This window comes from Hoplias malabaricus, unplaced genomic scaffold, assembly GCF_029633855.1.
Source record: "Hoplias malabaricus isolate fHopMal1 unplaced genomic scaffold, fHopMal1.hap1 scaffold_32, whole genome shotgun sequence".
NCBI classification, from domain to species: Eukaryota; Metazoa; Chordata; class Actinopteri; order Characiformes; family Erythrinidae; genus Hoplias; species Hoplias malabaricus.
The window spans coordinates 551630-566607 of NW_027100920.1; the positions used below are offsets into that span (position 1 = coordinate 551630).

General features: G+C 40.9%; 1 protein-coding gene across 1 annotated transcript in view; it reads right to left on the minus strand.

Moving 5' to 3' along the window:
• ampd2a (adenosine monophosphate deaminase 2a) overlaps positions 1–14978 on the minus strand; it is a 37500-nt gene that overhangs the window by 3438 nt on the left and 19084 nt on the right. The window contains 6 exon segments of the mRNA XM_066658857.1: positions 536–699; positions 3264–3395; positions 3482–3676; positions 4744–4874; positions 6819–7031; positions 7241–7317. Of these exon segments, the coding sequence (XP_066514954.1) occupies positions 536–699; positions 3264–3395; positions 3482–3676; positions 4744–4874; positions 6819–7031; positions 7241–7317 (912 nt within the window).

The window sequence follows — 14978 nt, forward strand, 5'->3', positions numbered from 1 at the left end:
AAAAAAAATAACAAAACCCCTTGGATTACCCAATTACTGCTGAAGAACTAAGAGAAAATCATGTGGCAATAAATTATATGTTAAATATCACAAATCAGAAATTCAGATTGGCCATTCTAAAATAAATCAATTTAATTTTAAATATAGGCCACTTCCCCAGAGTAGTAACTTGGGCAAGGTGTTCTTCAGCATCCTGAACTGCAGATTCACAGTTCCTTATAGACCACATTTTTACCCCCCACACACTTATTGATAAATATTTAAACCAAAATAAAAGCAAAAGCATATGAAGCATATGATTGGATTTCCACAGTTTTTGAGTTTGGCGTAATGGAGTATTTTTATAAACATATTGGGAACGATAGATGTGGGGGTGGGGTGCATGTATGATGTGCAGTAAATGCGCAGTAAAAATTGGATCACGCAGACAGAAAGAGAGACAAAGAGAGAGAATATTTAGTGGTTGTCCACTACACTAGTGGGATGGTTAGAATTTGTTCAGTGTCCATGTGTGTGTGTGTGTGTGTGTTCTTACTACAGTCGGGGGGTCTATATGAGCCATCGGACGTTGTGAGAGTAGACTGAGTGTGTAGTCGCCCACTGAGCGAGTCTGTCCCACTCGTCCAGGGAGCATCCGTATACGGAGAGGCGGAGCTCAGCATTCTGATATTTACTTTCCTCTAGATCAGACATTACCTCCTACACACACACACACACACACACACACAGTGAGAAACACCACTCTGTGTAATGGTAGCCCCTGGTGTGTTTGGAACTTTCGATTCCTGGATGTTATTCAGAAATCCGAACCAGTGAGCTACCAGCGTAATTGAAGAGTGGACCCAAGAGCCAAGCATAAGGGAGGTGAACAGAAGAGAAAATAAAAGGTATGATAACGGGCGGAAAATGTAAAATGGGTTGAAAACGTAAAACGGGAGGAAAAAGCAATACTCCGCACAAACCCTGTTTTTGGGAAAAGTTCGAGCGGGAAGGGGAAAATAAAGGATGCCAGGGGTGACTGGCTACCTCGAGAAACACTGAGGTTGGTGAGTAACTCCCAACTGAAAAACACAAAAAATAGTAGGGGAAGGAGAGCGAGACCACTCAGCCTTCTAGGAAAACAGAGGAAAGAAGGGGAGGACGAGACCTCGCAGCCTTCTGAGAAAACAGAGGAAAGATGAGCAGACAGATACCAAAATTACCAGCCAGACTCTCTCACACTCTTGAAAGGTCCGAGGTAACGAGGTGCTAATTTGCCGGCAACGACTCAAGATGGGAGGTCCTTGGCTGACAGCCACACCCGTTGCCCCGGGCGAAAGGTAAATGCAGGACACCATCTTTTGTTAGCATTGCGTTTCTGGGAGGCAACGGCAGCCCGGATAGCTCACCTGGCTTTCCGTCACTTGGTCCGGCACTGCCTGACAAATCGTTGGGCTGTTGGGACTCCAGCATCCACCTCCTGTTCTGGGAACCTAGGGGGAGCAAAACCATTCTGGCACTCAAAAGGGGACATGCCCAGTAATTGGTCAGACCAGGAGGTGGGTCTGGATGAGACCAAGCATCGAAGGGTGTTCTCCAGATCTTGGTTGACCCGTTTAGTTTGCCCATTAGATTCTGGATGAAATACAGACGACAGACATATCAGCCCCAAGGTAGCAACAGAAGGCTTTCAAAAACCGATTCTATCAGATACCACATTCCTGAGCAACCCATGCAATCTCACCACATGCGGGAAAAGCTGTCTCCCTGGCTGATGGCAGTTTTTGCTTGAGAATTGTTTGAGTCTAAGCAGGGGTTGTGGTGTTGCAGCTACGGAAAGCCCAACACCAGCTGCAACTTGGGTGCAGTGATCAGATATAGCGTGACCTGCTCAGTATGCCCAATCTGCAGGGTTATTGGCTGGGTTTGATGGGTGATGACCCCTGGACCGAGGGATCGCCCATCAATAGCTGAAACGGGTAGTGGTTCATCCAGCTGGACCAGGGGCAGCTTGAGGTCCTTGGCAAGGGGTAGCATCAATGAAATTACCCGCTGCACTGGAATCCACAAAAGCCCTAAGGTGTCTCTCTGAGGTTCCCCATGATAGGGCTGTATGGAGAAACACCCCGGATGTGCGAGGGGAACGTGAGTGGTTTGCCCGGGTTCCCCCAGAGCCTGACGGACCTATTTGTTTCCCTACAGCTGGGGACACATTGAGCAATCATGCCCTGTCTGCCCATTGTACAATCAGGCGACCAACCCGTATACGGGCCTGGCGTTCCTCAGGTGAGAGACGAGCATGGCCCAACTGCATTGGCTAGTGGTCAGGTTCTGACGGTGAGACTAGAATAGCTACTCGACGTGGATTGAGGAGACCAGAGGTTTCCTTATGTCTCTTGCAGTCTTGCAGCCTGTTGTCAACATTTATAGCGAGATCTATAAGATTGTCCAGGGAGGCAGGACAGTCCCGGGGGGCCAACTCATGTTTGAACTCCTCAGTCAGTCCCCGCTGGAATGCAATGAGCACAGCAGCTGTGTTCCACCTGCTGTCAGCAGCCAGTGTGCTAAACTCAACAGCGTAATCAGCTACTGAACGCCTTCCTTGCCGTAGGTGCAAAAGACGAGAGCCAACCTCCCTGCCCTCTGCTGGGTGGTCGAATGTGTGGCGGAGAGCCGCCGTGAACAGTGAAAGGGAGGAACACACCTCAGGTTGGTTCTCCCATGCTGTAGTGGCCCAAGCAAGGGCTCGACCCGAAAGAAGGGTCATTAGATAGGCCAACTTGGCTGCTGGGTTTGGCTTGCCGTAGGGGCCCCAAGGGTGGCCTGGGCTAAAGACTCTGGCAGACCCTGCAGCTGGGTCAAGATCTGCTGCAAGGCCTGCTCATGTCTGCCTAAGGCAGCTCCCTGAGCAGCTAAGGCCACTCTCAACTGATCCCCATTAGACTGCTCAGCTGGGTCCATGATTTGGCTGGTTCTTTCTGTAATGGTAGCCCCCGGTGAGGTTGGAACTTTATAGACCTGTCACCAGGTGCGGGCTGTTATGGCTGATTGGCCATCTGCTGCTGCCCTCTGGTTGCTGGAGTGGGGTTGACACCCGTGTCAACAGTTACACTCTGTTTGTTTACAGACTGTATCTCATCTGTTTCTGTGGTGTAGGACCACTGTCGTCCCTCTCCAACCGGCCAGTTTATCAGAAACTCACTTCAGTACAGGCACTGTGTACACTCTGAGCCCAGCAGTGTGAAAAAGCATGTGTGTATGTGTGAGATCTTGATAATGCTGACCTTGATGATGTGGGCAAAGTACTTCCAGTTGATGTGGTTGTCGGTTTTGATGAAGATCTCCCGCAAGATGGACTCTCCGATGGGGTTGTATTTTGAGTTAAACTTGTCGAAGCGGTGGAAGGTGTTCCAGTCCTGGAGGAGGACGCGACCCATCACACACACAGTTTAACACACTTTATCATCACCTGCTAATGCATATGTTTTAACAGGGGGCTCACCGCATGCATATCCAGTATATCCACACTGAGGTCATACACTGTCAGACTCATGTCCTCAAAAACCTCCATCAGCGTCGGACCATGGGCCCCCTTCATGTGCACAACCTCCCTCAGATTCTTCTTCATTGCTCGCTTAATGAACCACAGCAAGTGCTTCTGGTTCATACATGAGGAGGCATGAATATGAGTGTCCACCTGGTGATGCAAGAGAGACAGAGAGAGAGAGAGTTTTGTTTTGCAATGTGTTGACTGTTGTTGAAGTAATATTTATCATAGTCTCTTCTTTATGTTTGGAGAATGTTTCTGTTTGGAGAAAGCTTTTGTTTTCTACTATATATTTAACAGGATGTCATCTTGTCTGTCCTTATAACGACACAAACACATGGACAAATCTCAATGTTACTGACTTTCTGATGAGTAAATTACATATGCACAGATTTTCATTGAACTTTACACGAAAACCTACAAATTCTCTGGATTATTAAAGCTAGAACACTAGAGCGAGGTGTTACTGAAAATAAATGGAAATGTGAAGTAATTACAGCACCTTTTTATCAGTCGGACCCTTATAAAAATGTCAATACATTATACAAGTCAGTACATAAATATCTACTCTCCAGCAATGCCCTGTTCCTTTATCAAGTGTAGATTACTTGGTTAATAAAATGTTAATGTGCTTGGTTTCAGAAATGTTCAAAAACTTAGATGTTATCTTGTTGCTTTCTGTTAAACAAGTTGCTTTAATGTCATCACAACACAGTGCTTCAGATTTGTAGCTTTGTATGAACAGAAAATAACAGGCATTCCATGATCATACACACACTGTCTGCAACCGACAAGATAAACTATATTTATAGTTTATTAAATGTTATTATTATAAACAAAGACATTGATATGAAGCACCAAAGCTTCTCCAGACCTTCCAATGACAAGAACATGTAATTTGGGCATTTCCAGAAACAACTCTGGCTAATGGCTGTCAGAGAAAACTATGCTTGCCTAATTTCTCTTTACTCTTGTTTTTGATTTCAAACCTATTTACTAATATAGTAAATCAGCACCTTTAAAAAAGATTTCTCAGCAACATATTAGCGTCATATGTTCAAGCCATAATCCTTACTAGAGTTAAATAAGTAAAAATAAGAAAAAATAAATAAATAAAATAAAACAATAACAATAATAATAGTAACAGTGAAAAACAGCAAGAACAATGGCAATAAATAAGAAACAGGAAGGTTACTATAACTCTAAAATGAGAAAACCAGAGCCTCATCCTCGGTGTTCTCACACAGCAGCAGAGGCTCATCCTCAATGGAGAGAAGGACCTCAGCCTCAGTCCTGGTGGTCTTAATGACCAAGGCCCAGGCTCTCAGGACAGACCAGTAGAACATGGCTGTTCCAGACAAGTTCATCTCGGTCAGTTACAGAACAAACACATGTCTGTTGTACCCCAGGTCTTCCATTTGTCATAGACGGGCACAGGCCGTAGGAGCCCACGCCAACCCTCACGCATACAGCAGTCTCTGAACTTTCTGGAGCCTGAATACCTGGATGCGGCTGAGTAGATCTATCAGCCCCTGCCCTCCCTCACTCACAGGCAGATAGAGGACAGAGGCATTTCAGGAGCTCTCACATAAACGCACAGAGCCTGAGTCAATTCCTGAACATCCCCCTCCCCTCTAATAAAAACAATTATATCATCTGCATAAGCATAGAACACCAACTTGTCCTCCAGACCCAGTACCACCAGACCTTCAGCCTACTGAACAAACGCTCAGTCACCAGTCTGTACAGCTGCCCAGACAATAGGCATCCCTGCCGGGCCCATGGTCCTGATTAAGACCCTCACACCTTCAAGAAGACTGAGGCCTCTGTATACAGCAGGCGAACCCAGGATATAAAAACATTCCCCAAACCAAAACTCTGCAGCACATTAAAAAGACAAAAGTTGTCAACTCTGTCAAAGGCCTCTTCTTTGTCAAAGTAGAGAAGTCCCATCTCACATGAACACAGAAAAGACAGGTCAATAACGTCCAGCACAAGAAACAGATTGTCTATTATGGTCCATTCCTTCCATTTCTTTAAAAATCGCAAGCAGGTACAGTCCCATTGCATTTCAGAAACGGTTATAGAACTCGGCCGACAGACCGTCAATGCCAGGGGAGCATCCAGTCGAAAGCCGCTGTACAGCAGCTGTCAGTTCATGAAGCTCAATATCCAAGTCCAGAGCTTCAATGTCAGTTTTTTTCTGTTTGGGGACAACTACAGTACAACTGTTACACCACTTTAAGCTTCCCTTCAGCTTATGAATTAATCAAACCCGCTCACCACCATTAGGGGGGCATAAATATTAATAAACAGGAGTCTCCCCTAAATGTCCCCCTGCACTAGTAAAACCTGACCCTGCTCTACCTTGGTGACCTGCTCTTGTTTAAAAAAAAAAAAAAAACATCAGCTCTTTTCCTCTTAAAAAACTCACATTGCCCTTTTACTCCCATCCCTCCCCCTTTCATATTTAGGGAGGCCTAAATATGTTCATTATTCTAAACAATATATTTCTAAAAAATTATTCTAAATGATCGTTTTGTTACTATTTTCTTTTACTGATATCGTTTCTGTCTGTTCAGTTCATCAAAGCTAGCTGTTCTGTGCATCCTTTCCACAGAAGCAACAAACTTACCAGTAACAGGAAAGATTTCAACAATATCAACAACCAAAATTTCATCCAAGAACTCATTATTCTCACTGAGCATGCAGAGTGGCTGGTCCTCCCCGGCCTGAGAAACAGCGTCACCTTCTCCAGCTGTAGCCCCTCCCACAGAGACATTGGCGATGAAGTTGTAGTGTAGGTTGTATATACACTGTGATATAAATATATTTTTATATATATTTATATATTGTGTTTGTAGTGTTGACCTTATTCAAACTCTTATGATTATTGATATTTGACTAATGATAGTAATTAAAATTTTATAATTGGCTTAAGTAATTAAAACGTTAATAATTAGTTCGAGAATGAATGATAGCCAAGCTAAGTGAGTTCTTCAGGATCTTCAGACTTTTAATGAACAGACTCCACTGTGATTTCAAATAATGGAAATATTTATTAACAAAAAGAAAAAGAATATTTACTTAACATAGCATAATCTTGAAATCTCACGGCATCAACGCAGGAGAAGCCGATTCGAATTTAAAGATAAGCTAGGCACTAGGACTTGTGACTAATGTGTTGCTAACTGAGGTTTAATTAATGTATAAATTTATCAAGAGAATTAATTCAATTTTCAGCTCTGGAAGTGCGTAGGTTTAGCTTACTTTTTCGTTGATTCTCAACTACTCGTCGGGTACAGAGGCTCTTTGAGGTCCTGGAAGTATGGCGTCTCGCTTGGTTCCGCAGTTCTCCCGTGGACGTTTCCAGGCTGGGTCAGTGTGGAGTTATTTCCTCGTCGGTCGAGTCGCCTCGGGCGTACTCGGAGCATAATGACGCAGGCAGCAGGATCCTCTGGCTCAATGTCCTGAGTAGGAGGGTCCACTATGTGGACGTAGAGAACTGAAAATCGATTCAATAGGCTTACTTATTCTACGACTTTCTTCTATCTCGGCGGTGTTTCTTACTCTGGCCACGAATAAGTTCACCTGCTTTGATCAGTCGTGAGATTAAACTTAGATTGGGCGATAAAACATAAACACAATTAAAAAGAAAAGAAGGTATTAAAATCACTCGACGTTTTCGTAACTTTCTTTCACACTCTGGCTAACTCAAGACGTCTCCTGGAGAGCTGAGTGAGGTCCTTTTAAAGTCTTTGTTCGTCGGCGTGGAGAAGAGAAACGTCTCGCTTGGAGAGGTTGAAACTTAGAGAGATAGCGTAAGATAGAGCGCGTGAAGTAAAAGCGAAGTATCAGTGAAGTAAGAGCCGACAGTAAGAGTGATTCAAAAAAAGAGTTCAGAAGTCAGAGTGGAAGTTAAGAGAGGAAATTCAGAGTGGAAGTTCATAGAGTCGACACTCTCTTTTCAAAGGGAGAGCCGTCACGCCCTATTGGGAGGTGTCCTTCCTTTGATTGTATCCGGGGTCCGAGGCTCACATAACTTGCTTCACGAGAGAGAAAAAGGGGGAGAGAGCTACACACCATTGAATATCATAGAAATTTACTTATACATACTCGTGGTATAGCAAAAAAGGTGTCCTAGATTATTAATAAAACTGTCTTTCTGTTGCTCATTGCAAACAAGCCAGAAAGTGTTTTTCTGGGTTCTACTTGTTAGTATAAACAAATATGCAGTCTGCTGAAAGCAAACTGTTCTTTGATAGTCTTTCTTATGGAGTGCAGTTCAGCTAATAAAACTCTTTTTGCCTTTCATTGCAAGCAAGCCCAAAAGTGTTTTTATGCTTCATAATGGATTGTAAAAGCAAAGTTGCAGTTTGTTGAAAACTAGTTGTTCTTTGACAGTCTTGAATACTGAGTGCAGTTCAGTTAATAAAACTGTCTTTCTGGTGCTCATTGCAAACAAGCCAGAAAGTGTTTTTCTGTCTTCTACTCATCTGTATAAGCAAAGATACAGCTTGCTGGAAACAAGGTGTTCTTTGACAGTCTTGAATACTGAGTGCAGTTCAGCTAATAAAACTGTCTTTCTGGTGCTCATTGCAAACAAGCCAGAAAGAGCTTTTCTGTGTTCTACTTGTTAGTATAAACAAATATGCAGTCTGCTGAAAGCAAGCTGTTCTTTGATAGTCTTTCTAATGGAGTGCAGTTTAGCTAATAAAACTCTTTCTGCCTTTCATCGCAAGCAAGCCCGAAAGTGTTTTTATGCTTCATACTGGATTGTAAAAGCAAAGTTGCAGTTTGCTGAAAACAAGTTGTTCTTTGACAGTCTTGAATACTGAGTGCAGTTCAGTTAATAAAACTGTCTTTCTGGTGCTCATTGCAAACAAGCCAGAAAGTGTTTTTCTGTGTTCTACTTGTTAGTATAAACAGTAGTCTGCAGTCTGCTGAAAGCAAGCTGTTCTTTGATAGTCTTTCTTATGGAGTGCAGTTCAGCTAATAAAACTCTTTCTGCCTTTCATTGCAAGCAAGCCCGAAAGTGTTTTTATGCTTCATAATGGATTATAAAAGCAAAGTTGCAGTTTGCTGAAAACAAGTTGTTCTTTGACAATCTTGAATACTGAGTGCAGTTCAGTTAATAAAACTGTCTTTCTGGTGCTCATTTCAAACAAGCCAGAAAGTGTTTTTCTTTGCTCTTCTTGTCTGTAAAAGCAAAGATGCAGTTTACTGAAAACAAGTTGTTCTTTGACAGTCTTGAATTCTGACTGCAGTTCAGCCAATAAAAATGTATTTCTGTCATTCATTGCAAACAAGCCAGAAAGTGTTTTTCTTTGCTCTTCTTGTCTGTATAAGCAAAGTTGCAGTTTGCTGAAAACAAGTTGTTCTTTGACAGTCTTGAATACTGAGTGCAGTTCAGTTAATAAAACTGTCTTTCTGGTGCTCATTGCAAACAAGCCAGAAAGTGTTTTTCTGGGTTCTACTTGTTAGTATAAACAAATATGCAGTCTGCTGAAAGCAAGCTGTTCTTTGATAGTCTTTCTTATGGAGTGCAGTTCAGCTAATAAAACTCTTTTTGCCTTTCATTGCAAGCAAGCCCGAAAGTGTTTTTATGCTTCATAATGGATTGTAAAAGCAAAGTTGCAGTTTGCTGAAAACAAGTTGTTCTTTGACAGCCTTGAATACTGAGTGCAGTTCAGTTAATAAAACTGTCTTTCTGGTGCTCATTGCAAACAAGCCAGAAAGTGTTTTTCTGTCTTCTACTCATCTGTATAAGCAAAGATGCAGTTTGCTGGACCAAGCTGTTGTTTGACAGTCTTGAATACTGAGTGCAGTTAAGCTAATAAAACTATTTCTGGCATTAATTGCAAACAAGCCAGAAAGTGGTTTTCTGTGTTCTTCTTGTCTGTATAAGCAAAGATGCAGTTTGCTGGAAATAAGCTGTACTCTGACAGTCTTTCTTATGGAGTGCAGTTCAGCTAATAAAACTCTTTCTGCCTTTCATTGCAAGCAAGCCCGAAAGTGTTTTTATGCTTCATAATGGATTGTAAAAGCAAAGTTGCAGTTTGCTGAAAACAAGTTGTTCTTTGACAGTCTTGAATACTGAGTGCAGTTCAGTTAATAAAACTGTCTTTCTGGTGCTCATTGCAAACAAGCCAGAAAGTGTTTTTCTGGGTTCTACTTGTTAGTATAAACAGTAGTCTGCAGTCTGCTGAAAGCAAGCTGTTCTTTGATAGTCTTTCTTATGGAGTGCAGTTCAGCTAATAAAACTCTTTCTGCCTTTCATTGCAAGCAAGCCCGAAAGTGTTTTTATGCTTCATAATGGATTGTAAAAGCAAAGTTGCAGTTTGCTGAAAACAAGTTGTTCTTTGACAGTCTTGAATACTGAGTGCAGTTCAGTTAATAAAACTGTCTTTCTGGTGCTCATTGCAAACAAGCCAGAAAGTGTTTTTCTGTGTTCTACTTGTTAGTATAAACAAATATGCAGTCTGCTGAAAGCAAGCTTTTCTTTGATAGTCTTTCTTATGGAGTGCAGTTCAGCTAATAAAACTCTTTCTGCCTTTCATTGCAAGCAAGCCCGAAAGTGTTTTTATGCTTCATAATGGACTGTAAAAGCAAAGTTGCAGTTTGCTAAAAACAAGTTTTTCTTTGACAGTCTTGAATACTGAGTGCAGTTCAGTTAATAAAACTGTCTTTCTGGTGCTCATTGCAAACAAGCCAGAAAGTGTTTTTCTGGGTTCTACTTGTTAGTATAAACAAATATGCAGTCTGCTGAAAGCAAGCTGTTCTTTGATAGTCTTTCTTATGGAGTGCAGTTCAGCTAATAAAACTCTTTTGCCTTTCATTGCAAGCAAGCCCGAAAGTGTTTTTATGCTTCATAATGGATTGTAAAAGCAAAGTTGCAGTTTGCTGAAAACAAGTTGTTCTTTGACAGCCTTGAATACTGAGTGCAGTTCAGTTAATAAAACTGTCTTTCTGGTGCTCATTGCAAACAAGCCAGAAAGTGTTTTTCTGTCTTCTACTCATCTGTATAAGCAAAGATACAGCTTGCTGGAAACAAGGTGTTCTTTGACAGTCTTGAATACTGAGTGCAGTTCAGCTAATAAAACTGTCTTTCTGGTGCTCATTGCAAACAAGCCAGAAAGAGCTTTTCTGTGTTCTACTTGTTAGTATAAACAAATATGCAGTCTGCTGAAAGCAAGCTGTTCTTTGATAGTCTTTCTAATGGAGTGCAGTTTAGCTAATAAAACTCTTTCTGCCTTTCATCGCAAGCAAGCCCGAAAGTGTTTTTATGCTTCATACTGGATTGTAAAAGCAAAGTTGCAGTTTGCTGAAAACAAGTTGTTCTTTGACAGTCTTGAATACTGAGTGCAGTTCAGTTAATAAAACTGTCTTTCTGGTGCTCATTGCAAACAAGCCAGAAAGTGTTTTTCTGTCTTCTACTCATCTGTATAAGCAAAGATGCAGTTTGCTGGACCAAGCTGTTGTTTGACAGTCTTGAATACTGAGTGCAGTTAAGCTAATAAAACTATTTCTGGCATTAATTGCAAACAAGCCAGAAAGTGGTTTTCTGTGTTCTTCTTGTCTGTATAAGCAAAGATGCAGTTTGCTGGAAATAAGCTGTACTCTGACAGTCTTTCTTATGGAGTGCAGTTCAGCTAATAAAACTCTTTCTGCCTTTCATTGCAAGCAAGCCCGAAAGTGTTTTTATGCTTCATAATGGATTGTAAAAGCAAAGTTGCAGTTTGCTGAAAACAAGTTGTTCTTTGACAGTCTTGAATACTGAGTGCAGTTCAGTTAATAAAACTGTCTTTCTGGTGCTCATTGCAAACAAGCCAGAAAGTGTTTTTCTGGGTTCTACTTGTTAGTATAAACAGTAGTCTGCAGTCTGCTGAAAGCAAGCTGTTCTTTGATAGTCTTTCTTATGGAGTGCAGTTCAGCTAATAAAACTCTTTCTGCCTTTCATTGCAAGCAAGCCCGAAAGTGTTTTTATGCTTCATAATGGATTGTAAAAGCAAAGTTGCAGTTTGCTGAAAACAAGTTGTTCTTTGACAGTCTTGAATACTGAGTGCAGTTCAGTTAATAAAACTGTCTTTCTGGTGCTCATTGCAAACAAGCCAGAAAGTGTTTTTCTGTGTTCTACTTGTTAGTATAAACAAATATGCAGTCTGCTGAAAGCAAGCTTTTCTTTGATAGTCTTTCTTATGGAGTGCAGTTCAGCTAATAAAACTCTTTCTGCCTTTCATTGCAAGCAAGCCCGAAAGTGTTTTTATGCTTCATAATGGACTGTAAAAGCAAAGTTGCAGTTTGCTAAAAACAAGTTTTTCTTTGACAGTCTTGAATACTGAGTGCAGTTCAGTTAATAAAACTGTCTTTCTGGTGCTCATTTCAAACAAGCCAGAAAGTGTTTTTCTTTGCTCTTCTTGTCTGTATAAGCAAAGTTGCAGTTTGCTGAAAACAAGTTGTTCTTTGACAGTCTTGAATACTGAGTGCAGTTCAGTTAATAAAACTGTCTTTCTGGTGCTCATTGCAAACAAGCCAGAAAGTGTTTTTCTGGGTTCCACTTGTTAGTATAAACAAATACGCAGTCTGCTGAAAGCAAACTGTTCTTTGATAGTCTTTCTTATGGAGTGCAGTTCAGCTAATAAAACTCTTTTTGCCTTTCATTGCAAGCAAGCCCGAAAGTGTTTTTATGCTTCATAATGGATTGTAAAAGCAAAGTTGCAGTTTGCTGAAAACAAGTTGTTCTTTGACAGTCTTGAATACTGAGTGCAGTTCAGTTAATAAAACTGTCTTTCTGGTGCTCATTGCAAACAAGCCAGAAAGTGTTTTTCTGTCTTCTACTCATCTGTATAAGCAAAGATACAGTTTGCTGGAAACAAGGTGTTCTTTGACAGTCTTGAATACTGAGTGCAGTTCAGCTAATAAAACTGTCTTTCTGGTGCTCATTGCAAACAAGCCAGAAAGTGTTTTTCTGGGTTCTACTTGTTAGTATAAACAAATATGCAGTCTGCTGAAAGCAAGCTGTTCTTTTATTATCGTTACACTTATATAGCGCCTTTCTAGACACCCAAGGATGCTTTACAATCTACACTGCTCAGAACGCTCAATTCACACACACACACTGGCGAGAAGCGGCAGCCAAACGCGCACAGCGTACTCTCAACCAAAAACGACCGTCCACCTGGAGGACTGCGTCGGGCACTAGGATTTCACCCAGGACAGAGCGCCAATCCATATCTGGGCACACACATTCACACTCATTCACTCACACACCAGGACAGTTATTACAGAAGCCAATTCACCTACCCTCTTTGATAGTCTTTCTAATGGAGTGCAGTTTAGCTAATAAAACTCTTTCTGCCTTTCATCGCAAGCAAGCCCGAAAGTGATTTTATGCTTCATACTGGATTGTAAAAGCAAAGTTGCAGTTTGCTGAAAACAAGTTGTTCTTTGACAGTCTTGAATACTGAGTGCAGTTCAGTTAATAAAACTGTCTTTCTGGTGCTCATTGCAAACAAGCCAGAAAGTGTTTTTCTGGGTTCTACTTGTTAGTATAAACAAATATGCAGTCTGCTGAAAGCAAGCTGTTCTTTGATAGTCTTTCTTATGGAGTGCAGTTCAGCTAATAAAACTCTTTTTGCATTTCATTGCAAGCAAGCCCGAAAGTGTTTTTATGCTTCATAATGGATTGTAAAAGCAAAGTTGCAGTTTGCTGAAAACAAGTTGTTCTTTGACAGCCTTGAATACTGAGTGCAGTTCAGTTAATAAAACTGTCTTTCTGGTGCTCATTGCAAACAAGCCAGAAAGTGTTTTTCTGTCTTCTACTCATCTGTATAAGCAAAGATGCAGTTTGCTGGACCAAGCTGTTGTTTGACAGTCTTGAATACTGAGTGCAGTTAAGCTAATAAAACTATTTCTGGCATTATTTGCCAACAAGCCAGAAAGTGCTTTTCTGTGTTCTTCTTGTCTGTATAAGCAAAGATGCAGTTTGCTGGAAATAAGCTGTACTCTGACAGTCTTTCTTATGGAGTGCAGTTCAGCTAATAAAACTCTTTCTGCCTTTCATTGCAAGCAAGCCCGAAAGTGTTTTTATGCTTCATAATGGATTGTAAAAGCAAAGTTACAGTTTGCTGAAAACAAGTTGTTTTTTGACAGTCTTGAATACTGAGTGCAGTTCAGTTAATAAAACTGTCTTTCTGGTGCTCATTGCAAACAAGCCAGAAAGTGTTTTTCTGGGTTCTACTTGTTAGTATAAACAGTAGTCTGCAGTCTGCTGAAAGCAAGCTGTTCTTTGATAGTCTTTCTTATGGAGTGCAGTTCAGCTAATAAAACTCTTTCTGCCTTTCATTGCAAGCAAGCCCGAAAGTGTTTTTATGCTTCATAATGGATTGTAAAAGCAAAGTTGCAGTTTGCTGAAAACAAGTTGTTCTTTGACAGTCTTGAATACTGAGTGCAGTTCAGTTAATAAAACTGTCTTTCTGGTGCTCATTGCAAACAAGCCAGAAAGTGTTTTTCTGTGTTCTACTTGTTAGTATAAACAAATATGCAGTCTGCTGAAAGCAAGCTTTTCTTTGATAGTCTTTCTTATGGAGTGCAGTTCAGCTAATAAAACTCTTTCTGCCTTTCATTGCAAGCAAGCCCGAAAGTGTTTTTATGCTTCATAATGGACTGTAAAAGCAAAGTTGCAGTTTGCTGAAAACAAGTTTTTCTTTGACAGTCTTGAATACTGAGTGCAGTTCAGTTAATAAAACTGTCTTTCTGGTGCTCATTTCAAACAAGCCAGAAAGTGTTTTTCTTTGCTCTTCTTGTCTGTAAAAGCAAAGTTGCAGTTTGCTGAAAACAAGTTGTTCTTTGACAGTCTTGAATTCTGACTGCAGTTCAGCCAATAAAAATGTATTTCTGTCATTCATTGCAAACAAGCCAGAAAGTGTTTTTCTTTGCTCTTCTTGTCTGTATAAGCAAAGTTGCAGTTTGCTGAAAACAAGTTGTTCTTTGACAGTCTTGAATACTGAGTGCAGTTCAGTTAATAAAACTGTCTTTCTGGTGCTCATTGCAAACAAGCTAGAAAGTGTTTTTCTGTGTTCTACTCATTTGTATAAGCATATATGCAGTTTGCTGGAAACATGCTGTTCTTTGACAGTCTTGAATTCTGAATACAGTTCAGTCAATAAAAATGTATTTCTGTCATTCATTGCAAACAAGCCGGAAAGTGTTTTTCTTTGTTCTTCTTGCCTGTATAAGCAAAGATGCAGTTTGCTGGAAATATGCTGTACTCTGACAGTCTTTCTTATGGAGTGCAGTTCAGCTAATAAAACTCTTCCTGCCTTTCATTGTAAGCAAGCCAGAAAGTGTTTTTATGTTTCATACTGGATTGTAAAAGCAAAGTTGCAGTTTGCTGAAAACAAGTTTTTCTTTGACAGTCTTGAATACTGAGTGCAGTTCAGTTAATAAAACT